Source organism: Maniola hyperantus, chromosome 1 (assembly GCF_902806685.2).
Source record: "Maniola hyperantus chromosome 1, iAphHyp1.2, whole genome shotgun sequence".
In the NCBI taxonomy this organism is placed as follows: domain Eukaryota; kingdom Metazoa; phylum Arthropoda; class Insecta; order Lepidoptera; family Nymphalidae; genus Maniola; species Maniola hyperantus.
Window position 1 is genome coordinate 3,243,956 of NC_048536.1, and position 25,877 is coordinate 3,269,832.

Consider the following 25,877-nt stretch of genomic DNA (forward strand, 5'->3'; position numbering starts at 1 on the left):
TAACATGTTTTTAACAGGTTCTTATTAACTCGCTTTCTTGTCCTGAATGCGTAGCGCGTCAAGCAATGCTATGCATTTGAGAACTAGAAGTACCTATTCTCTAAGAGAATGCAATATGTTTATTCAGCCGCAATTCACGCCATAAAGAGATTTTCCTCAGTGTCGCACTGGGAAGGCGGCTTACATCCTGTCACATAAACAACTAAACTTATTAACCTTTACACACAAGGAAGCAAGGAAATATGTACCGACATTGTACGGACTTCCGAATCGTGTAAGAGAGAATTTAGTGCATGAGTTTCGGCATCTCGGGGTGGGAACGCCCGCACAGCCCCCGCGCTAACCCGATGCGGGTGAGCGCTGGTGACGTGCGGGTGTGAGGGGCGTCTCCCCACCTCTTACTTACCCCAATTGCTATCTCAACCTGTCGCGGACTCTACATGGATACAAGGGTAAGAATATTCCAGTGGATAAAAATAGTCCCTACAGAGTAACGAAAGCCAGATTACCTAATAAAGCACCCAAGCGGATATTAGGTACTGTCCCTTCCTCAATTCAATTTGCCTGCATTTAGACGTCATGTTAGATGCTGCATACGCTTTGAATTAATTTTATTCTTACTCCCAGGACATAGAGGTCTTTTTCCCGTGCGTTATTAAATCTAGTCGTCGCCTACAATCAAATTACTTCACTACGAAACATATCATACCTATAGCCTTAGGTATACACAGGTATACGCTTAATAAAGTAAGGTAATATCGCATAGTACGCTTTGTAAATTACGTCTAAAGCAAATTAGTTTATGAATGTAACCACGTACCTATAAAACTTATTTGAAAACTTCTTATTTTTTGAGAAATACTTTCTTGGTCACTAACAAACGGCCTTGTCCACAAATTCAAAGTCGCTCAGCGAGCTATGGAAAGGGCTATGTTAGGAGTTTCCTTGAGGGACAAGATCAGAAATTAGGAGATCCGCAGGAGAACCAAGGTCACTGACATAGCCCAAACTATTAGCAAGCTGAAGTGGCAGTGGGCAGGTCATGCCTGTCGTAGAGGCGATGGCCGTTGGAGCCGGAAAGTCCTTGAGTGGAGACCGCGTTTAAGCAAGCGTAGTGTGGGACGCCCTCCAGCAAGATGGACCGACGATATAAAGAGGCTGGCGGGAAGTGGCTGGATGAGAAAGGCTGAGGACCGGGTGTGGTGGCGCTCTTTAGGGAAGGCCTATGTCCAACAGTGGACGTCCACAGGCTGATGATGATGATGATGATGACTTTCTTGGTCAGGTGGCTCAAGAAATGAAAATTTGTTTGTTATATTTAAAATCGGTTAAGACTTTAGGCGTAGACCAACCGACCGGTCCGGTTCTGGACTAGTCTATATGGTATGAAGTGTGTTAATCTGTACTTTGCCAGCGTGGAGGTGACTACAATCTCACCTGGTGATAAGTGACGATGCAGTCTAAGGTGGAAGCGGGCTAACCTGAATGGGGTATGGCAGTTTTAAATAAACCCGTGCCCCTTTGATAAACGCTAAATCGCTTGGCGGCACGGCTTTGCCGGTAGGGTGGTAACTAGCCACGGCTGAAGACTCCTACCAGACAGAGATGTGTGTTCGTGATCGAACTCTGGATTTACGAAGCCACAGTCGATGAGCTTTCGATTCTTGATACCGACAATCAAGCTGATCATAATCAAGAAAATCTGCCCCAATGATTGGTTTGCTAACTTTTGCAAACGATGAATTTCCACTTGAATGGTCGGCGAAGATTAAGGTTATATCTTTTATGGTTATGTCCATTGTCTTCTCTCCATAAGTTGGGTTGACTGTATTGTTGGCGACGTAGAGATGAAAATTCAATGGCTCTGGTGTTTGCCCTTTTCTGGGTGCTAACACCGATATATTTGCACCTGTGTCGATCGGAATGTTTTCTTGTCGGTGACGACAATCACCTAGGCTACCACCGCTTTTGAAAACATATAAATACTGCAAACCCATGCATGTTTCCCTTGCAGTGCAACGATCTATGAAATTTCATGGTTTATTTCGTACTGGCGGCGAGCTTTCTAATATTATTTATAACAGCTCCCCGAGCGTAGATCAGCCTTTGCCCTTTGAAGGATTGAATTTCCGACGCTCTTTTATTCCTGTGAAAACGTATTTCCTGATATACCGCCAAAGGTTATTGGAAAGTAGTTATTGTAAAGTACCGTAATTTTCTGTGTGGGACAAATTTTGTCTACAGCTAATTTAGTCAACAAAGGTGACATAAGAAATGAAGCAAAATAGGTATAATTGAAAAAGAATTACAAAAATATCAGTTATGACCAGAATATCAGAGTAAAAAAATATCAGTAGGTATTGACTTGCAAATAATTCGAAATAGCCGATACATAAATATAACTTTATCTTATAAATCGGAACCTTGGACGATCTAAGGATCGAAACATAACGCTTGGGTGTACTAATTTTTGCGAATATATTTCTTTCTACCAGCGATATGCGAACATACATAGCAAAAGATAAGTAGCTACGAAAACCACCAAACTTATGAATTCCTATTACAACAGAGCTAATGTGAGGTAAGCTATTAAAATGCAGCGATACTGTAGATGGGTTTCACGCACATAATATGTACCTGCACTATGTATTTTGCACTCCCATTCCCAGTCTCATTAAAATCTTAAAGGAAAAACATCTGTTTCAAAGAAAGACCTATGAGTTTTTATTAAATGTTTAACAGCAGAAGCTGTGCCCTTGCAACTTTAAAACAAAGACTTAATGACACTGTCACGGAACGAAATCAATTTGCGCAAACCAATGTACAGTCTTGGCAAATATCTTCGAGTTAAGCACCCAACAAATATACACTGAACCGAACGGTCAAAACGAAGACCGACAAGGGATCGACTCGACCTCGACATCATTCCCCAATAGCCGATTCAGCCGCATAGGAAGTACATTTGTAAACATAAAGCTTCATTTAGCCAGAGCAACATAGTGCGACATTATAGCATGCCACAGGGCTGCATATGGTATAACTTCAAAACAATAAGACTTATTATATTACAATAAGGCTGACGTACCGTAATAATTATTCCAGTTCTAACAGCACGTTGCTGTCTCGGGGTATAATATGCCACTGCATGTTACTAAGACCCTAATTAGTGTTTCCATTTGTAGCATGCTGCATAGTCGCATATTGTTGCCTAATTAATTTATAATAATTAATTTATTCGTTGCTTAGAACATGGTACAAGAAGAGGATGAGTTAAGTGAAATATATTTATTCAACCAATAAAAATGTTGCACTGTAAAAAACCCCTTAAATATAGTGCACAGAAAGGTCAATAAATGTTGAAACCTGATAGAGTGCTTTGGCATCCGTTCTAGGAAAACCTGTGTTACGGGCACCGCAGCCTTCCCTCAGATCAAATTTAGATTTTAGCTATTTGCTATTAGAATAACAATATTAAGTAGGAGTGTGTGTGCGTGTGCATATGCATGTGTGTGTGTGTGTGTGTGTGTAATGTACTGTTATTCTTTTTTGTAATCACCAATAGCGATCTTTTTTGTCAGTTAAGAGTTAGAGCAGGACAAAATTTGACGAAAATTAATCTTTACAACGCAACTCTCTTTTTCTAATACGTCATCACGTTTATGACAAAGCTTGAGAGATGATGAGCCGCAGCGAATGAGCTCGGGATTCAAGTAGGTTGAGCCGCCATTGGTAGTTTAAGGGTCAAAACGATCAATCCACGCCAGCGTGAAGCGCAAGCAGTTTATCATAATCGTCTCAAAGCGGGAAGTGTGTCATCGATATACATTGCTGAACATTAAATAATATGATGACTTGCTTGCGAAGTTATTTATAACATCATCTTGTCGATGTAGACACTCACTAAGTACAGATTTTTAGAAATTCCACATTTTAGGGGAGTTAAATAGGGGTTAAAAGTTTGATTTTTTAAGTTATTTAAATTAGCCAAATTAATCGTGGTATGTACCCGTTATCTACATTAAAATATGTTGTTAAACCACGAAATAAGCTTAAAATCATTATATCTATGAAAACTGGTAGTTGGCTTTCGATCAAAAATTAAACAGCACTGTTTCAGGATTTTTGGAAATTCCATCTCCTTGCCGATTTTCGAAAATTCCACTCTAGAGAAGCCGGAGCCTCTGGGTCAGCAAGTTTTTGTCTTTTTGAGAAGAATCTTAGCCAAGTTAATCATGACTGATAGGTATTTTCCTTTCCCCTCCAACTAAGTAAGCGTAAACACTGCGCTAGGAGTGGTATTCAATAGTGCAATTAGTGGGGTTTGAACCGCCAACCTTTTGGTATTCAGTCCGCTCCTTAACCGTTGAGCTACTGAGGCTAAAAATGCTTTGTAGAACTTCTACTCTACATTTCGTAAGCACGTCGAGTCGTCGAGCACCTAGTAATAGAGTAATTTGATGTTGATAACGCATAATATATTATGTAAATTCATATTCCGACCGGTGGAGGACGGTAACGGCATATTGATTGAGGGTAGAGAAGGAATATTATCTAGAATTCTAGTACATAATGGGCCTTCGAAACTTGTGGCTGTCATTACTGAAGTTCATGCTCAGAATCATCAAATATGTTTGATGTTATTTGATGATTCAGGCAGTTCCATGCATGTTATCTAAATATATAAAAGGAAAAGGTGACTGATTGACTGACTGACTAACTGATCTATCAACGCACAGCTCAAACTACTGGACGGTTCGAGCTGAAATTTGGCATGCAGACTATTATGACGTAGGCATCCGCTAAGGACTTTTGAAAATTCAACCCCTAAGGGGGTGAAATAATCACACGGTAAATCTCAATGGATTTCAGCTAACCAGCAATCAATGCCACTTCTTATCAACGAGGCGATTCGGCCAATAACGCGCATAGAGAACTCGCGTGCCAATTCAATGCCAGATAAACGTTATCATTAGACGGAACGAAGGCTAAGCGAATTCCCTGAGGGAAATTCTTTGATGGAAACGTTGCGGATGTTATGTAGGTAATCAATAGGCACTTCGTGAGCCTATTGAGGAACAAGAAAAAATACTAGGTCAGGAAAATATAATAAAAAAATATTAAGTATGTGTATTGCGGTTAACTATCCAACACACTTGTATCTCTAAATAATTTTTGATATGTATTTCCTTGAAGTGTAGATAAAAACAATATCATAAAAACACTTGTATCTCTTCTCATCAAAGGTTGCCTGGTGGATTACACAGATTGCTGAGCCTTTTCTACGTGATCAAACTAGAGTAACCGACATAGCTCAACGGGTTGCGTAGCGAAAGTGGCAATGGGCATTGGGCAGAGCACATATAGTTCATAAAACCGATAGACGTTGGGGTCCCAAGGTGCTGGAATGGCGACCTCGCATCGGATGACGCAGTGTTGGAAGACCTCCCACTAAGTTGACGGACGACATCAGACGAGTCGCAGGGAGCCGCTGGTTCCAGGCGGGCGGCGCAAGACCGTGGCATGTGGAAGTCCCTACAAGAGACCTATGTCCACCAGTGGACGTTTATCGGTTGATGATAATGATGATTATGATGATGATCAGCCTTTTAATGTTTCTGGATAGTAAATAATAAATAATCGAAGTCCATAACAGTTTTGTACTTATTGATTTTTCAATATGGCACACATCCCTAAGGAATATCTCTTGGCCTTGCTCTAACTAATGAAAGCGTTTATCGGTATTGGATGGGGAAACACTGCGTCCATCGTGTATTATTGAATCGTTTCCTTGATAACAACTGACGGGAATTGATTGAATGATTAATCGTAGGAGTCCCTTGAGAATTGAGATTGCTTATACTACGAAGAAGATAGAGTTCAAAACATAGAACAAGACAACTTTTTTTTTTAATTTATAGACTAGCACTTAGCTGCAATCAGACTTGCGGGCAAGTGCTGATGCAGCCTAAGATGCAGGAGCGCACTTGCCTAGAAGATTTTTTTTATTCAGATACAAGTTAGCCCTTGTCCGGTTTAGTTATAAAAATAAAATAAAATAAAAATAAAAATAGCTTTATTTTCCTTTCAATATTTACATTGATATATATTATTCTAAAAAAAAATTAAAAATCTAACTTTTATCTTATTTTACTAATAATTAATAATTTATATCTAAAAATAGGGTATTGGAAAGGACCGCTTTTAAAGGTGAAAGCCTCCTCCAACCTTTTCCATGGCTCTCTATCTTTTGCGAATTCTGGTTTAGTTACCTGGTGGTAAGAGATGATTCAGTATAAGATGTAAACGGGCTAACATGATAGGGGTATAGCAGTTTTTATTAAACCCATACATACAACTTTGATTTCCACACGAGATTGTAACGCTAAATCGCTTGACGGCACGGCTTTGCCACTAGGGTGGCACTACTAGTCACGACCGAAGTCTCCCACCAGATCAGATGAGAGGAAAATAAATTATAGAATTCCAAATCGAACCCGGGAGCTCCCACTGATAAAACCACAGCGCTCACCACTGCGCCAGGGAGGTCGTCAAATTCCTATTCCCGGATGCCTATTCACTCTTGATTTGATTGGTACCCCTACTAAAAGAGGAGGGGAAAACTGATGCCAGAAAGGCTGCCATGCCATAGAATTTGAGCCTCAATAGCTCAACGGTTAAGGAGCGGACTGAATTCCGAAAGGTTGCCGGTTCAAGCCTCGCCCGTTGCACTATTGTCGTACCTACCTACTCTTAGCACAAGCTTTTCGCTTAGTCGGAGGGGAAAGGGGAATATTAGTCATAATTAACAAAGCTAATATTCTTCTAGAATGCGTCTCGTTTCTATTTTTTTTAATCCCTTCTTATTGTTTCTTCTTATAGACTCCTTCACTGACCCTTTGATCTACTCTTAACCATTCTGTAATCTGTACTATTAAATATACTAGGTAAGTAGGTAGGTACTAAAACTATTCCTAACTAGCTGCCCCAGCGATCTTCGTACCGCCTAACAGTCGATTCAAATTTTTTAAATTTTTCTCTCCGTAAGAACCATCCCCGTATTTCAAGGAATATTATTAAAAAAGAATTAGCGAAATCGGTTCAGCTGTTCTCGAGATTTGCGATCAGCAACACATTTAGCGATTCATTTTTATAGAAGATAACTACCGCCTTTTGCCAAGTCTCTATTAAAACACAGAGTAAAGCTAAAATTGTCGCGTTACGTCGCGAAAAATAAAGAACGGCGACATTACTTACCGGCGACAGGGTGACAAATTTTATTTTCAGTCGTGAGAAACACTATACTGCATTATGAAAGTTCAAATGGTACGGCAGGAATATAAAACGATATTTAATGCAGCTCCTGCTGTTACTTCTAACTATTGTTTCCATGGAGTTATGAATTTGATCTTACTATGTCACTCTATGTAATTAAATATCGCAAAGGCTCATGGGAAAGGCGCAAGGAAATGGGATCGCAAAGGCGAATGTATGGAAAAGTCTGGGCCGCCCGAGCGCGTTGCATGCTTTTTATAAATGTTTATATTTAAAATTCTATGTGCTCTGTTAACCATACGATATTACCGTAATCCCTTAGTGTATTAAACGTTGAACGTAAATACGAAGTTTTATTGGTTTTATATTAATCGAATAAAACTGGTTTTTCTCCTAATGGTCGTGTAAAAAGCTCTGTTATCGCGAAATGTATTATTGCAGAAAAATACCATAAATACAGCCATGAGCAACCATTGAGAATACTGATGGATGCAGCTTATCCGTAATCTACCGGATGTATCCAATTGTAGATAAGTACCTATCTATCTATCTGTTAATAAGACCGGATAAATATACAATTTTGTGGGCGAAGAGATTATCCTACCTTCCAACAATACGGACTTGAGAGTCGAAACAGGGTGATATTAATTTGATTCGGCACGCAGGTTTGTGTCACGTAATGGAGGGTTATAATGCGCGCTCATCCGCGCGAGGCACGTCTCTACTGATGAGATTATGTTGACTGTTGTCTGTTTGCGTTCCATTAGACGGTATTATTTCAACTTACTCGTATTTGGTGACGTGAGATTGGGACACAAAATTGAGCCTTCAGTGTATTTTTGGTGAAGACTAAGCTCAATAGAGCGACCAATGGCAATATTATATCCAACTGGATCATGACCGCGTCTCCGTCCGCTTGAATTTACATTATTCAAAATTCCGTGGGAACTCTTTGAATTTTCAGGACAAAAAGTGTGTTGTAGTCTCCACATATATCTAATACTAGATGACGGACTAGAATTCAAACGAAGGACCAACTGGGTCTCGGGGCATAACAACAGTCTTCTTTCTATGGTACGTACGTACGGTTTCTTTCTATTGAGCGCAAATCACCCCCTTCCGTAAAAGATCATAGGTTAAGGAACTCTTTGATTTTCCGGGATAAAAATCTATCTCCGTCCCCGAGATGCAAGCTATCTCTCTGCTCAATTTCGCCAAAATCAGTTATACAGATGGGCCATGAAAATCTAAAGCGAAAGTGGTTCTGTTTCTCTGTAATGGAGACAACATAACTACATTCGCATTTAAAATATTAGAACAGATTAATATTTAAATCGAATGGTAAGTACAAGTAGCTAGTAAATAAGTACGGTAGTATTAGTTGTAAAAGAAAGAAATGGTCTAAGTAGGATTTTTAGATATCAATAGAACTTTTTCTCGGGCGTTTTCGTTTTATAAAGGGCTTTTTTTAAATCTTTATTTACAGAGATTATTCGCTTGGCGAATATGCCTCTCTATATAGCTACAAAAGGAAATTACTATACTAAGTACATCTAGGTAATTTAATCACTACGTACTTAATATAAAGAAAAGAAGGAGTAGGAAAGGGCTTGCAAAGGGAAAAGAAATGACTCTGATTTTCACGTCAAACGCAGCGGGCGACGAAAATAAAGGTCGGGGCATCCCAAACAAAGGCGTTCACAGACCAGTCTATTAACGCGTTTATTGACATACTAGAAAAACGGAACTCTTCAATAATCAAAGTAGGCTGTATACAACTGTTGCAACAATTATATCAATTCGTAGTAATAGTTTTTTTTTAAATAGAGATAGCGAGCAAACAAGCAGGCGGGTCACCTAATGTTAAGTGATAACCGCCGCCCATGAACATTTGCAGCACCAGAGGAACCGCCGATGCGTTGCCGGCCTTTTAGGAATTTGTTGGTCCGCCCCTTGAATAACCCCATGTTGTAATCTAGTGGGAACACCGCCGATGGGAGTTGATTCCACAGTTTGCATGTGCATGGAAAGAAGGATCTGGCACAGCGGACGGTCGAAGTGCACCAGACACCTAGGTGGTGAGGGTGAAATTCCTTACGGTGGCGCGCGGTGTGGTTGTAGAAAAATAGTGATGACGAAGTACAAAAACATTTCAATAAAATTACCTAAATGATGAATTGATGTAAGCCGTGGTTACACATGTGGAAAAAATACTGACATAGCGAATTCAGTTCACGGCAGTGGAGTTATTAATTTGTTAGAAATGCACACGCCCTAATGCCGAGCTTTGAGTTATGAGCTCTACGCTACGTGCTGAAAACCGACGATTATGTTGCGGGTGATTTAGTGAGCCGAAAAGGGCACCAGTATTTTTCGTGTACCTATTATGAGGTAATAATGATCATTTAGAAGCATTTCTCTTTCCACTTATTATTAAATTGCCGTAGCATGTTCGCGGAATAACCAGTTACGATAAAGCTACGAGTACGTGCTGATCCATGTGCCGTGCTTTGTGAGATAGCTCTACGCTACGTGCTGAAAACCGACGATTATGTTACAAGTGATTTAGTACCTGTTATGAGGTAATAATGATTATTTAGAAGCATTTCTCTTTCCACTCATTATTAAATTGCCGTAGCATGTTCGCGGAATAACCAGTTACGATAAAGCTACGAGTACGTGCTGATCCATGTGCCGTGCTTTGAGAGATAGCTCTACGCTACGTGCTGAAAACCGACGATTATGTTACAAGTGATTTAGTACCTGTTATGAGGTAATAATGATTATTTAGAAGCATTTCTCTTTCCACTCATTATTAAATTGCCGTAGCATGTTCGCGGAATAATCAGCTACGAGAAAGCTACGAGTATGTGCTGATCCATGTGCCGTGCTTTGAGAGATAGCTCTACGCTACGTGCTGAAAACCGACGATTATGTTACAAGTGATTTAGTGAAAAGGGCACCGGTATGTTTCATGTACCTGTTATGAGGTAATAATGATCTTTTAAAAGCATTTCTCTTTCTACTCATTATTAAATTACCGTAGCATGTTCACGTAATAGTTGCGATAAAGATGTTTAACAGTGTGAGTTATAAACTACGTGCTGAAAACCTAGGATTACGTTGCCGGTGATTTAGTGAGACAAAAAGAGCACCGGTATTTTTGATGTACCAATAGGTTTAGTGGTCTATGATCTATTATGACGTAACAATGATCGTTTAGAAGCATTTAAAATCAATAGATTGAATTATTCATTTCTTTGTTAATTAAGGAAAGAAAAGCTTCTCTGCCAGTGCCTGCTCATATCAAAATCGTACTTTGTCTGACGTTTAATTAGAGGCGTGGGCAGGATTTCGTCTATTACAATTAATCGCTTGACAATCATACCAGAGTTAACTAAAGAACTCTCGGTTTTATCCTGAATCGACAATATGTCAAATATTTGGCTAAAATCAAAGAAAAATACGGCTACTTTATGGCTACCTGTGGCAATGTACTAATATTTGACGCCTCCCAGTGTCGTCGAAGCCTCGACACGTGTTGTTAGAAGTTCCCTCACTGTCGTGAAACTGTGGTCTGTGATCATACAGACAATCTTAAAACTAAGAGTCGCTACATGGTCATCGTTCAGTTACTCAATTTCAACAAATTTGCATTTTTGCTTAAAAAAGTACCTTCACTTAACTGTCCAGACTGTCCAGGCGCAAGGGAAGATGTGTATCATATTTTGACAGGACGCTGGGAAATGTATAAATATTATTTTGGCAAACCCGACGTCCGAGGCAGCAAAACGTATGTATAAGATGGTCCGTAATAACATAAGTCGTAGAAATAATTAGTAAATAAGTAGTATTTAGATCTAGTTTTAGTTTTAAGTGTTTGAATAATCTTGTGTAGACCTACGAGAGCCACATAGTCACACTAGTGACTCAGCGCTTTGAATGATAATTTTAAAAAAAAAGAGTTTTCTTGCCCATATCAACATTTGGTGACATTATTTTCATAAAAATTATTATATTTACTGTCATAGTGAATTTAAGAAACACTTTGCGTCGTTTTACGACGTCTCCAGCAATTTATACCGTCGCGGAAATGATAATTTATCGCGCATGAAACGTGCTATAAAACGGTTTATGGCTGTATCGAATGCGTGTGTAAGTGGTACTGGGGACCTAGTACTTACCTAGCCATGACTTTATTGTACGCCTCTTGTACAAATTGCACAAGATAAAGTTGAATACTAAAACCCGACTGCGATCGTCTTGATAAACGCTGAAATTTCAAGGTCGCACCACACATGCCGCCGGGTTGGGCCGGCGGCTTTACCGGCGGTATGGAACCAATTTTTTATATCATTGCCGCTGTAGGCCGCAGAAGCCGCAGTATCGCTGTTCCGCCGGGCTGGTGTGGAGCCACCTTTATAGTAAAATTATTTTTCTGTCGCTTGATATATTTTAATGTTGTAGTATATTTATACTCGGGTATTAGTACTCGGGGGTTCGATCCCGGGCACGAACCTCTAACTTTTCGGAGTTATGTACGTTTTAATTAATTAAATATCACTTGCTTTAACGGTGAAGAAAAACATCGTGAAACCTGCATGCCTGAGAGTTCTCCATAATGTTCTCAAAGGTGTGTGAAGTCTACCAATCCGCACATGGCCAGCGTGGTAGACTATGGCCAAAACCCTTCTCAGTGAGCCGGTGATGGGTTGATCATGATGATGATATTTATACTTATTAACTCGATTTTTTTCCTGTTTCATTTGACACCCCACTCGATACGATAACAAAAAAAATTGATACCCCCACTTTTTTAGGTGCACCAGCCGCCTTATTGATTTTGTTCAATTAAAATGTAGCCTTTGTCACCCAGACTATAATAACGAATCAATTGACATCTCATTCTTGATGGATGAGGTGTCAATCGATTCGTTATTATCACAATCATTATTACAATCTCAAACTGTTCTGATTGGTTGAATTTGTGCGTTTCTTGTTGCAACAATGTACCTATGTAGCCAATAATGAGCGAGCGTCAACCAATCAGAGGTGATTGCGATCGTGTCATTGTAGCTGTCATTCTACCGCAATCGAGCAGCTGGTTTCGGTAGGTAACTATCAAAAACTGATCCGTTTTACACTCATGGCAACCGTAGTTTAATCAGTAAACAAGTAAAATGTATTGACTATTGATTCGCTGCGGTGGAAGCAATCAATGGTGACGAAGCAGCGCAAACAATCACCGAGGAACGAGGCACAAAGCACCGGAACTAATTTGCGATACTACGTACTGGTAACCAGTGGCGTGCATAGGGTTTAAAGCCAGGGTAAGCAGTAGTTAGGTAAGCAAGTCAAAGAATAATGAGCATTAAGCAATTTCAACAGAGTTAACTATTTCTTGGGTAAGCAGCGCTTTTATGCCTCTATGAGTTGCACGCCACTGCTGGTAACAGCTGGTTAACAGACAAAATCGGTAGCTGATTTACTGTGACCTAACTAGCTGATGCCCGCGACTTCGTACACGTGGATTTAGGATTTTAAAAAGTTGATTTTCTGGGATAAAAAGTAGCCTATGTCCCTCTCTAAGTCTTAAACTATACCCATGCAAAAAATCACGTCGATCCGTTGCTCCGTTGTGACGTGATTGAAGGACCAACCAACAAACAAATAATAGGGGTACTCATAGTACGCGACAGGTCGAGATTGCAGTCGGGGAGGGAACGCCCCGCACAGCCCCCGCGCTAACCCTGTGCGGGCGAGCGCGGGTGACGTGTGGGTGTGCGAGGCGTCCCCACACCTCATACCCCGATTGCCATCTCGAACTGTGGCGGACTATAGTAAAACAGATAACGCCTGCGACTTCGTCCTTGTGGTTTTTTTTTAAATCCAGCTAGTTACTTCATATATGTATAAAAGTACCATGGCGCGCTGCGACGCCACTTGCCATGCCTTGACTCCACCCGCCGCGCTCTGTCTGCACTAACCCTAAGGGCTGTTTCAGACTAGCGTATTTTTTGCGCGTATACGGTCGTTTCAGCATACGCGCTTACACGCGCGCTACATACGCGCTTCAAAAAACCGGACGCGCATATTTCGGCGTGTACGCTCGAACTGGTGCGGTGACCCGGTGGGTAGTGGTCTCTCGCGGCTCGCGCTTATTTATACGAGCTTAGAAGCGCGTCAACGCTCGTAAGAGTTGAGTGTGTGCCAAAAGGCGCGCCTATACGCGCCTACATGCGCCTCCAAAAACGAGCTTATACGCGCGTATAATACGCTAGTCTGAAACCGCCCTTAGTTTGACGACGACAGGGTCTTCTTTTGTTGGCCGTAGTTTGCTACAGACTTAATTTTGTAATACGATATTTGACAAAAGTGACAAGCGGCTCCAGTGGCGCAATTGGTTAGCGCACGGTACTTATAAGACAGTGTTCGTGTGAGACATGCCGGGCCTCACCTGGAGCATATTTTTTTGATAAAAAATAAAAAATTAAGCATTGTGTTTTTATTCGTTGAAAACCTAGGATATATAAAACTTAAATTTATTAGATACGACCACACAGAATGACACGTTTTCTATCTTTAATCTATACAATTATATAAAAGGAAAAAGTGACTGACTGACTGATCTATCAACGCACAGCTCAAACTACTGGACGGATCGAGCTGAAATTTGGCATGCAGACAGCTATTATGACGTAGACATCCGCTAAGAAAAGATTTTTGAAAATTCAACCCCTAACGGGGTGAAATAGGGGTTTGAAGTTTGTGTAGTCCACGCGGACGAAGTCGCGAGCATACGCTAGTCTTGCAATATTTTGTGACTTGCAGGTATGCGGGTCCCCCCGCATACCCCGATTGCCATTTCGACCTGTTGCGGACTATAGCTGCTATTACGTAGTAGCTCAAAGTGCTTAAGTACCTTCATCCTACTTCATCCTTGTATGTATGGCTTATTGTGTTCAAAAATTAAAATTCAAATAATTTATTCAAAATCTCTATCTCTATATATAAAAATGAATCGCTGAATGTGTTGCTGATCGCAAACCTCGAGAACAGCTGAACCGATTTAGCTAATTCTTTTTTTATAATATTCCTTGGGATGGTTCTTCCGGAGAGAAAATTTAAAAAAAATTGAATCGACTGTTAGTCGGTACGAAGTTCGCCGGGGCAGCTAGTAGGTAATAAATTACACTTTTTGATGGTCGGTTGTTGGATTTGTAAGATATAGTGGTGACAATTATTACGCGAACTTAAAACTACGAGGGTTCCAAACGCGCCCAGGTCTGAGCTATAAACTAGTGTAAACGCCCAAATTGTAAGTAACAGGAAACACGGACGTCGGAAGTAGGTGAACCACACCTTAGCTTCACCCACCTTGTAAACCTATTAATAATATTCTCGTATAGTACATAATATAGGTTAAGGTCACAGTTGCCGTGTAAGTACCATTTGACGGAGACGGCTTATAGAGTAGTGTCACAGCCTTGAAATATACCTTAAACTGTGCTAGAGTACAGGTCGCGAGAGGGTGATAGCTCACAGAGTGAACTAGAGTGAGGGGAACTCTCAGTTTGATCCTGAATGGATAATAAGTCAAATAGCTATATAAAATTCTATGGTGACGTGAAATCAGAGAAAAATAGGGCTTAAGCTACCTAGCGTCAAAAGTACTAACATTTGACGCCTGCCAGTGACGTCGAAGCCTCGACGTTTTGTTAGAAGTTCCCTGACTATCGTGAACTGTATGTAGTGCCAGTGAAACCAGTAAAAAGGCACCTTTAGCTCTGGTGATTTGTTTTGTCAATAATTGTAGAAAACCAGAAGTTTTATAACGATGATAAAATGAATTCTAATTTTGCCAAACGTTGTGTCACCATAATTTAAGGTATGATTCCGAACCACGCTGCACGCAGCAGCGCTGCCGCAACAGTGCTGTCACCAGCTGTCACAGTCCTGTCACGGCACTACTGGTCCCCATAGAATCTCTATTAAGCTTATATGACATTAGGTACATTCCGAGCTAGGCTGCAATGTCATGGCAGCAATGTAGTGGAACATTGCTGCCTAGCTCGGAATGTAATGTCATATAAATATTTAAGTGTTAAAACGTTAAAGAACAGCAATCTTCTGTAATAACTGATTTGTGCTTGTGCACTCATGTTCTTATTTACTTTTTAGTTAACCGAGGGAGAGGGCTGGCTATCCTTAACACAGATCTAAAAATCTAGCTAGGATAGCCAGTTCTTGATCTTGTACCATTTTTAATATTGTATATGCTTATGTCAACAAGCACGCAAATTTGTTCAAGATCAAATCCATGTATGTGTGTAATCTAGATGATTGAAAAATAAACGTTTTATTTATTTATTTATTTATTTATTTATTTATACCTTTATATCCTGCAGTGTGAACTATTTAAACATAGATTTTAACAGGTCTATCACAAAAACAAAGTGCCCAAGAATGTATAATAGTTAAGCTCTTTCCAGATTCCAAGATTTCTAAGTAATTAAACTCTGAAACAACTTTGCGAATATAATTTGCTAACGAACAACCAAACGCTAATGAATGTTTTTAATTATCGGTCTAAATTGTTCATTATGAATATTTCGTTTTAATGATCCTCTTTGTAAATAAATTATTTGCTAATAAATAATAATAAGTACAAGATTTTAGTAAGAGTACGAACGAAACGAACGTATTCGTCCGTCCGTCCGTCCGTCAGAGTCTTGTTAACAGTACCAGCTTATGCTCGTCACTTCGTCCGCGTGGACTACACAAATTTCAAATCCCTATTTCACCCTCTTAGGGATTGAATTTTCAAAAATCCTTTCTTAACGGATGTCTACGTCATAATAGCTGCATGCCAAATTTCAGCCCGATCCCTCCAGTAGTTTAAGCTGTGCGTTGATAGATCAGTCCGTCAGTCAGTCAGTCAGTCAGTCACCTTTTTCTTTTATATAACATTTAGATTAGAAATTTAGAAATTTAGAAATTTAGAAATTTAGAAATTTAGAAATTTAGAAATTTAGAAATTTAGAAATTTAGAAATTTAGAAATTTAGAAATTTAGAAATTTAGAAATTTAGAAATTTAGAAATTTAGAAATTAGAATTTAGATTAGATTAACGATCGAACTATATTACTATGATTTGAATTTTACTAACCAATACTGTAAAAAATATCAAGTCGCTTTAGCAATACTACCTACAAAAGAATATCAAGCAAACAGAAAGTCGAGTTCCAGGAAATTAGGTTCTTATCCTGAGTTAGAAATCGAAAGTATATGACAATCGTGGTTAAGATTGTTCGGGTACGGTTCGAGATTAGCATTTTAAACACCGACAAAATGAGTCGGGGTAAGGGATCGAATTCAATTTGCACAGCCCAATATACAGCGATCATGGCAGATACTTTCGAGTTCAGCGCCCAATAAATATGCAATGAACCGGCCGGTTTACGCCCGAAATTAATAATGTATCTTCTATCCAAGATTAGGATCGATCCTGGATCAATGCGTGTCGCTCGATCGATCTCTGATCCGCATGCCAATAACAAATTTCTACAATCCAGTTTTTTTTTGACGCCGGATCACTAGCGATCTTTTACCTCTTGACCGTTCCGTTTTCAGTACTATGTTTGATTTATGCAACACATTTGACTGAACGTTTTATAAAAACAAAACACTCTTAAAACAATATAATGAATACTCAAAATATTTTCAATATAAAAACAAATAATTTTATGTCTTGAAAAGTGTAAAAATTGTACTGGAAATAATATTTTATATTATTATAATACCAAGTTAACATAGGTACTTTAGCAGAAATGGAACGTGTGTTGGACTACTAGTCTGTGTACTGCTTGCTGTCTGCTGCTGTGGCAACTGGCATTTTAAAATTTAAAGTTTCTCGAAAGTTTTGTGTAATTTAATATAAATTGTGATAATAATTATCTAAAAATTAAAACAAACAATGGCATCGACGTCATCGACAATAGATTCTGAAATTGTAAGTATTTGTAATTTGTTCTTTCATAAAGTGACGCTGTTTAGGAACGCTTAATTTCGCGCCTAAAACTCATTTTTATTTCTAGGCAAAAGGCAAGCCTTTAACAAAGGAGGAAACAAAGTTTCTGCTGGACCTTGTAGAAGGCAGCAAAATAATAACGTCTAAAACAACCAATGCTTACAACAACAAAATGAAAGCCGAAGAGTGGGTCCGACTGACCGAGAGGTTTAACTCCTCGGCTTCGCATTATCCAAGAACACCGCAACAACTGCGTTTAAAATGGGAAAACCTGAAGAAGAATTCACGCAAACGCAGCACAAGGATAAGGATGAACCAACTTAAGGTTAGCCAGTAATAATTCATGCCTACTTATGTTTTTAGTCAAACTTCAATACCTATTTTAGTGACATACTTACCTACTATAATTATTTTTTTAGACTGGTGGTGGTCCCGCTGACTATATACCCCCAGATGACATATTGGACAGAGTGTCTGGTATGCTTGGGAGCACTGGCAGTGGATTTACTGTGCCATTTGGGGGTGACAAAGAAATAGTTGTTGATATTGGTTGCATGAGTGATGATGGCGGAAACAGTGGTGATGGTGGTATTGGTAATAATGCTACTGTATCAGTGGAGCTCACTAAGGATGTGGATTTTATGCCAACATCAGTTAATAAGGACATAGAGATTATAGTCTGCGGTGGTGATGGTGGTAGTGCTATCACCGACTGTCAGGTTCTACAAAATGTGGTAACACCAAATAAGCTACAGAGATTTCCACTTACTGCACCTAGGACAGGTAATAGTTATTGTAATTTTGGTTTGTTTTTTTAATAAAGTAATTATTAATTTTATTTTATAATCATACTAGCTTATGCTCGCGACTTCGTCCGCGTGGACTACAAAATTTCAAAACCCTATTTCACCCCCTTAGGAGTTGAATTTTCAAAAATCCTTTCTTAGCGGATGCCTACGTCATAATAGCTATCTGCATGCCAAATTTCAGCCCGATCCGTCCAGTAGTTTGAGCTGTGCGTTGATAGATCAGTCAGTCAGTCAGTCACCTTTTCCTTTTATATATATAGATAACCTGAACTAATTCTCCCGACTTTATTTATATAGATATGATTTTTAAGATTATTCTGTTTTGAATGAAGCCTTTTATTTTATAAAATTACTTACCTATTTCTGAAATATCATAGCACAAATTAATGAACAAGCATTGCTAGAATATTGTGATTTTGTATACTGTAAATATATCTCTGTAGCAGAAGCTTTGGCTAACTCCACCCTGTTATTCAAGTTTTAAGTAGGTACTTATTAAGATTAAAATAGGTCTTTAAAATATCATTGACATATTATGTGACCATCAATGTAACATGTGATCATTTTTCAGTGAGAAAGAGTCGACGAAGACAGACAACAGATGATAGCAAGACTGCTAAAAACAACGCCATAGCAGACTACTTTACAGCTAAAAAACAGTGCTTAGATGCAAAATTAAATAATATTAACCTGGAAAACGAAAACTATAAATTAAAAAATGCCCAGCTAGTTTTACAAATACAAAAACTGCAATTAGAATTAGATAAATTAAAGGAGTAGTATTATAAATTGATTTGTTTTTTTTATTTTTTTATTCTATATATAATTAAAGCCTTTCATTGCTTTCATTTCAAGTTTGTTCATTGGAATAAGTAGACATCTAACACTGCATACCTACTGTAGTATAGCTATCTTGGAAACGGGAAGTTTAGTGTATAATAATACTAGTTTATACTTATCTGATTTGATATTGCCTTAACATTGCCAAATAAAAAATACTTTATAGTAAATAACCCATTTATTTCCTTATAAAATTTAAAAGGAACTTAAAACTAGCACTTACATCTTTTCATGATATTTTAATTTTAAGTTTTACTAAAGATTACAGGTTCAATCTAGAGTATGTATGATTTTTCAGTTATAGCAATTAAATAAACTTTCTTTAACAGTGAAGAAAAACATCATGAGGAAACCTGCATAGTTGAGTTCTCTATAATGTTCTCAAAGGTGTGTTAAGTCTACCAATCCACACACAAGTTTTACACAATAGGAGGGTTTTAAATTTCATAATGCTAATGTTAAGTTTAATGTTTTAACTTGAAATTAAATATGTGAATCAAAACGTAATTCTTTATTATTTATTAAACAATCTTTTACCTACAAAAATTGTATAAACGTATTTAATAGGTATTTGTTATGCAAGGTTGCAAACTTGTTATTTTGTCGCGAGAGTTTGTATTGAATTCCGAGCCAGCGAAGGATTCTAAGGTTCTAAGATAGAATCCTGAGCGTAGCGAGGAATTCAAAAGCTCGAGCGCAAATAAATTTGCAACCGTGCGAAACACACAACTATTCATCTCACTACAGCGAGGAAAACGCTAGATGATTGATACAAGAGGCGCCAGTACCGTCAAGGTTTCAATAAGAAGTTTCTATATTAATAGGCCACAAGTCAGGCAATGAAGGAGGTTCTAATTCAAGAAGATTCTATAAATGAATAGTTTTTTCAGGTGCGTTCAGAATTCAAATTTAAAATTCTTACAACAAAAAAAAAACTTTTTCATAATCCAATGAACTTCATTATATTGTTTACTCAATAAAGCTGAAACAGATTATGTTTAATTTAATTACCCAAATAAAAATAGAAATGAATTATATAATTTAATAATAATAAAAGTTCCTACGGGTCACTTAACAATTTAGTAAATAATAAAAATAGTAAAAATTATGAACCGCATTTCTGAACGTTTCATTATCATATCATTTTTAATAGAAAGAAAAAATTAAGTAGGTACGCAACCATAGACACAGTTCGTCACGTTCGAATTTCAACCTTTGCGCCCTAGCGAGCAAAATTACCACTTTCCACTCAGATTTCAAAGGGCAAACGGATTATTTCCGAGCGAGTGAGATGAAAAAGAAATTTAAAGCTGGGATACCTGGGTTTCAGGGTTCGAATCCCACCACACCACTCAACTTTTGACAGTTCAGTGGTTCTTATGCAATAAAATCAACACCTTTCTCATTATGACCGGAGACATTATATATTCTGTGCCGGAGATCCAGCCAGGCTCAATAGATAAAACTAGATGATGCCCGCGACTTCGTCCTCATGGATTTAGTTTTTTAAAAATCCCATAGGAACTCTTTGATTTTCCGGGATAAAAAGTAGCCTATGTCCTTCCCCGGGATCCAAGCTATATTTGTACCAAATTTCGTCAAAATCGGTTGAACGGATGGGCTGTGAAAGGCTAGCAGACAGACAGAAAGACACACTTTCGCATTTATAATATTAGTATGGATATATAGGTTCACTTCAAAATGTGCTACTGAAAATAATTATTAATAAGGACAGCTCTTTCTTGGACATTTGTGATTTCATTATTTAAATCCTCATAAATATTATCTTCTGGCGGTAGATCTACTTCAGCAGGAAGCTCCTGTAAATTATTGTTTCTACAAATGTTGTGTAACACTGAAGTGGCAATTATTACTGCTTGGGCTTTTGGTAATGATAAGCGCAACGTCAGAGCCACAACAGGAAATCGTCGCTTCCAAACACCAAAAGTTCTGAAATAGCAGAAATAAATAAAATATAATATTCCATACAACATTCATTAGAGTTTGTGGCTTCACTACACATGAGGTTATGTAGCCCCCTAGCCTACAAGCCCAGGCTACTATTGTATTAAAACAGTATTAGAGACCGGCAATTCAAACTGTAAATGAATTAATCTTACTGATTGGGTAAGGAATATTCCTTAGGGTATGGTTTTAGATTTGAGGTTTAAAAAAATTACCTTTCTATTGTATTCCTAGTTTTAATGTGTGCTTCATTGTATCGTTGTTCCGCTTCAGTAACAGGATTTAAAACTGGTGTTAATAAATAAGATCTATTTGGATAAGCACTGTCACCAAGCATCCAGCGGTTGCCAAACAGACCTGCATCACATTGAGCTGTGAACAAGTAATATTAAGTATGTGTATATTATCAACGAATTTAGTTTTGTTACAACTTTAAGAAGATTAGTATAGTAAATTAAAACATTTGAAGTCATAATTAGCTACCTCTAAGAACAGAATTGTTGAAAATTGTGGCATCATGTGTGGAACCTGGCCATCGAGCAACTACATTCATGAATTTTAAATCAGCATCACATATCGCTTGGACATTTAAGGAAAAATAACCCTTGCGATTTCTAAATTCTTCTCCTATAACATGACCTGGAAGAAACCATAGGTAATTTAAGTAATTTAACACTATCAACAGTATATTACTAGAACAGTATATTAGGCTGTCAAACACTCACATGGTGATTGGATACGTATATGAGTGCAATCAATTGCAGCAAGAACACGAGGAAACCGTGCGATTCGGTAGAACTTTTCAGCACTTTGTTGGTGAACAACAACATATTCATCATACAAGCTAGCGATTGCTATGGATATATCGCGTACAATTCGGCCTGCTGTTGATGCAGAGACTCCAACAAAATCAGCTACAGAAATCAACATTGTGCCTAATGCATAGAACCTTAAAGTCAGCAACAATTGATGCAGTGGTGAAACGCCGTGATTCCTTTAAAATAAAAAAAGACATTAAAACAGTAGACGCATTATACATAAGATTACATAGTTTGGTACCTACCTTGTGGAGGTTACACGAACTAATGGCATCAATTGTGTTAACAGCGTATTCACTGCAGATTTAGATAGCCTAAACCTGAAGGTGAACTCTGCATCATCCAGACTCTGCATATAGTTAACCCTTGGGATTCTCCGAACAATAGCGCGTTGTCTGTCTTCAGATTCGCTATCAGTTTCAGTATCCGAGTCCGATAACAGAGCAAGTAGCTCCATATCACTATCGTCACTATCGCTAAATAATATCATTGCCATTTTTTCCTTGTTACTTAACTTTTATCCAACAAACTTCACACAAACCATGGAATGTAAAGGATTGCAATCTGCGATTGTTTACACCGATCGAAGTAAACGTCAAATTGGACGGATTGGTTATTGATACGTCAAAACTGTCATTCTCGAACAGAGGCCTATCTATAATCTGTGATCCGCCCTCCCGACGATTGATTGATTTTTGAGATAGCAAACTTAATCTAAGGATTACTTATTGGCATGATATATCCGAGAAATAGATTAAAATATCAATCTCAGATAGGAAAAAATGGATTAGGATTGATTATTAATTTCGGGCGTTAAACGATCAATCTTGACCGAGAAGTGCAAATAGTTCGTCATAATCGTCTACAAGGAAACGCCTAGAAGCCATCAATTGCTAAACATTCAACATTTCTACAATGAACCAAAAGCTTTATCAAGGGTATCATACGAAAGGGCTTTATCTGTGGATTCTAAAACAGATTTTTGTTTATTTCTATGTATCTGAATAAAAAAAACCAGAAGAGTCAGGCTCGCGCGACGAGGGTTCCGTACAAAAGTCCTATTTTTTCGACATTTTGCACGATAATTCAAAAACTATGATGCATAGAAATAAATAAAAATCTATTTTAGAATCCACAGATAAAGCCCTTTCATATGATACCCCACTTGATATAGTTATCTTACTTCAAATATTGAAAATACTAATTTTAGTTCATGACCACAACTTATTTTTTTTTGTGTGATCTAACCACAAATTCACGGTTTTCAGATTTTTCCCCGAATGCCAGCTATAAGACCCACCTACCTACCAAATTTCATGATTCTAGGTCAACGGGAAGTACCCTGTAGGTTTCTTGACAGACCGACAGACAGACAGATAACAAAGTGATTTTATAAGGGTTCCGTTTTTCCTTCTGAGGTACGGAACCCTAAAAAACACATGACATTTCAGTAATAATATTCCGCGAACGACATGAAAAATCAATGCTCACAATTTTTGGTAATAAGTTTACTGAACCAGACATCTTCTGATTGAACCGGAGATCGAGACATGGAAATTGGATTTGGAGCTACGCGGAGTCTTCGCTGACACCAAATCGTTTCAATTTGTCGACGGATTTGTGGTTATTTTTGTTTATTTATTTAAATACCACAACTTTAACGGGTAAAGAAAACGTAAGGGGTTTGCAATTTGTGTAGTCCATACGAAAGAAGTCGCGGTTTAAGCTAGTCTTTAAATATATAAAAGAAAAAGGTGACTGACTGACTGACTGATCTATCAACGCACAGCTCAAACTACTGGACGGATCAGGCTGAAGTTTGGCATGCAGATTGCTATTATAACGTAGACATCCGCTATGAAAGGATTTGGAAATTCAACCCCTAAGAGGGTAAAATTGGGGTTTAAAATTTGTACGCAAGCAGTCGCGGGCATATACGCTATAATATTATAAATGTGAAAGTGTGGATGTTTTGATGTTTGTAACTCAATCACGCAAAAACGGCTAAACGGATTTGGATGAAATTTGGAATGGAGATAGATTATACCACATAGGCTACTTTTTATCCCGATAAATCAAAGAGTCCCGCGGGATTTTGTAAAATGTAAATCCACGCGGACGATGTTGCGGGCATTAGCTAGTTTTTAATAAATAAAAAAACACCAACATTCGCGGTAGTTCTTTGGTGCATGAAAAAAACATGTTAGTGTAAAATTCCTGTTACCATTTTCCTGCAAAAATGTAAGAGGCACTCGGGTAATTCAAAGAGCGGATGCAGGAATCTCTCATGTTGATCCCGTAAGCTTGTAGCAGCATGTATGAGATGGTTCCGTAGGTATAGGTAGCCCCTAAAAATGTTATGAAATTTTTAACGTTGACTACGGTAGAGTTCATACCGTAGTCAACGTTAAAAAAACGTGGATTAGTAGATCATACTATGAAGTGGTCTACGTTTGACAATAATATCCATACTATTATTATAAATGCGAAAGTGTGTCTGTCTGTCTGTCTTTCTATCTGTCTGTGTGCCTGCTAGCTTTTCACAGCGCAACAGTTTAACCGATTTAGATGAAATTGAATACAGAGTTAGCTGACATCCCGGGGAAGGATATAGGCTTTTAATCCCGGAAAATTAAAGAGTTGCTACGGAATAAAAAAAAATCTCGCCACGCGAACGTAGTCGCGGGCATCTAATTCATTATATCTATGCGAAAGTGTGTCTGTCTGCCTGTCTGCTAGCTTTTCACGGGCCATCCGTTTGTTCCATTTTCTTTGAACTTATATCTCGGAGATGGACAAAGGCTACTTTTTATCCTCCAAATTTAAAGAATTCCAAGGAATCCTTAAAGGCCCATCTGTTTATCCAATTTTTATGAAAGGTACAAAGATAACTTGCATCCCGGAGACTGACATACGCTATTTTTTATCTCGTAAAATAAAATAGTTCCCACGACATTTTTAAAAGCCTAAATCCACGCAAACGAAGTCGTGGGCATCATCTAGTGATGAAATAAACTACAGTATGCGGCAGAAAGTAATGTACATCAACCTTTAGAATGAGATAGCAAATTTGTAGAGCATTGTCTCTGTCGTTGAGACCGACAAAACGTCATGTAGGTATGAGTGACAGAGACAACGCTCTACAAAGCCGAAATGTCATTCCAAGGGCCGATGTATATTACTTTCTGCCGCGTACTGTACCTACAGTGTTTTATTATATGGTACACTAGTACTTTCTGTACTAGCAGGATCAGATTCAGGATTAGGTACCTATCTCACGTGTACCTGTACCTCTACGGATAGACGTAATCCTGTCGGCTTAGCACAAAAAAAGCTTTTACATCGTACGAAATATTTAAAATAACGGCGCTTTTAGAACTATGCTTTCACCTGTAAATCCTACATGTTTGGCACATGTTTTTCAAAAAAAATACTTTTGAATACCGGAAAAATAAATGAAAACGTGTATGTGAAATCCATCGGTCGGATACTGTTCAAAAGCCGAGAGAAATCTCTCATGCTGGTTTTTATAAATCGAAATATGCACGGGGAAATAGTCAAAAATGAAATGAAATAGGTACCTTTAGAATAACAAACCTGAAAATAATTTTTCATCATACCTATTTGCAAAACGAAAATTGGCTTCAGGGGATAGCGGGAGCAAAATTCGAATTTCTCTCTTCTGATTGGTCGGCGTTCGTGCTTTATTGTGTGGTAACGCTGCTAGTCCAAAGATAAAAAAAATACTTGTTAACCAAAGTCGTTTTTTTAACTTGTGTAAAGGCAAGTCCAAAATAGATTGCGGAATTTTGTTATAAAAGGTTATACCCATAGTCCCATAGCCACAAATGACTTTTGGACTTTCCTGTGGCGGAGGGAATTCAGTAGTAGGCCTAATTACTTCGGCCACATTATCAGAAATAGCAAATATACGACCTATTTCAGCTCATTATTCAGGGGAAAATAGCCGGCAGAAGACCACCAGGCCGTAGAAGAACATCGTGGCTAAAGAATTTACGCCAATGGTACGGGAAGACTACCCGATCTCTTTTCCGTGCAGCAGTGTCCAAGGCGCAAATAATGAAATGAAAATGAAAATGAAATGAAAATCTTTTTTTATTCGTATAATAGCCCTAATGATTG

The 25,877-nt window shown here is 38.3% G+C and overlaps 3 protein-coding genes across 4 annotated transcripts in view; 1 reads left to right on the forward strand and 2 right to left on the reverse strand.

Annotated features, from left to right (window-relative positions):
- The window catches only part of LOC117996993 (pseudouridylate synthase RPUSD2-like), a 471,791-nt gene that overhangs the window by 442,704 nt on the left and 3,210 nt on the right, over nt 1–25,877 (reverse strand). The gene's annotated exons all lie outside the window — the stretch shown is intronic.
- On the forward strand, nt 16,760–19,447 carry LOC138402326 (uncharacterized). The gene is made up of 4 exons (XM_069498558.1): nt 16,760–17,284; nt 17,370–17,627; nt 17,722–18,085; nt 18,683–19,447. The coding sequence occupies exons 1-4, from the start codon at nt 17,249–17,251 to the stop codon at nt 18,889–18,891; spliced, it is 867 nt and encodes a 288-aa protein (XP_069354659.1). The 5' UTR covers nt 16,760–17,248; the 3' UTR covers nt 18,892–19,447.
- LOC117997053 (putative nuclease HARBI1) lies at nt 18,993–22,513 on the reverse strand. Its single transcript, XM_034985232.2, has 5 exons — nt 21,980–22,513; nt 21,642–21,910; nt 21,400–21,555; nt 21,132–21,288; nt 18,993–20,901 (listed from the first exon to the last, which is right to left on the reverse strand). Exons 1-5 carry the CDS (start codon nt 22,228–22,230, stop codon nt 20,658–20,660), a joined length of 1,077 nt encoding a protein of 358 aa, XP_034841123.2. The 5' UTR covers nt 22,231–22,513; the 3' UTR covers nt 18,993–20,657.

What these genes read in the sequence shown, in the direction of transcription:
- LOC138402326 (XM_069498558.1), top strand. Translation starts at nt 17,249, where the DNA reads ATGGCATCGACGTCATCGACAATAGATTCTGAAATT. An exon ending in CGACAATAGATTCTGAAATT is followed by an intron (nt 17,285 to 17,369) that starts GTAAGTATTTGT and finishes TTTTATTTCTAG; the next exon opens with GCAAAAGGCAAGCCTTTAAC. An exon ending in TAAGGATGAACCAACTTAAG is followed by an intron (nt 17,628 to 17,721) that starts GTTAGCCAGTAA and finishes TTATTTTTTTAG; the next exon opens with ACTGGTGGTGGTCCCGCTGA.
- LOC117997053 (XM_034985232.2), bottom strand. Translation starts at nt 22,230, where the DNA reads ATGGCAATGATATTATTTAGCGATAGTGACGATAGTGATATGGAGCTA. An exon ending in TATACGTATCCAATCACCAT is followed by an intron (nt 21,556 to 21,641) that starts GTGAGTGTTTGA and finishes GGTTTCTTCCAG; the next exon opens with GTCATGTTATAGGAGAAGAA. An exon ending in CAACAATTCTGTTCTTAGAG is followed by an intron (nt 21,289 to 21,399) that starts GTAGCTAATTAT and finishes ACTTGTTCACAG; the next exon opens with CTCAATGTGATGCAGGTCTG.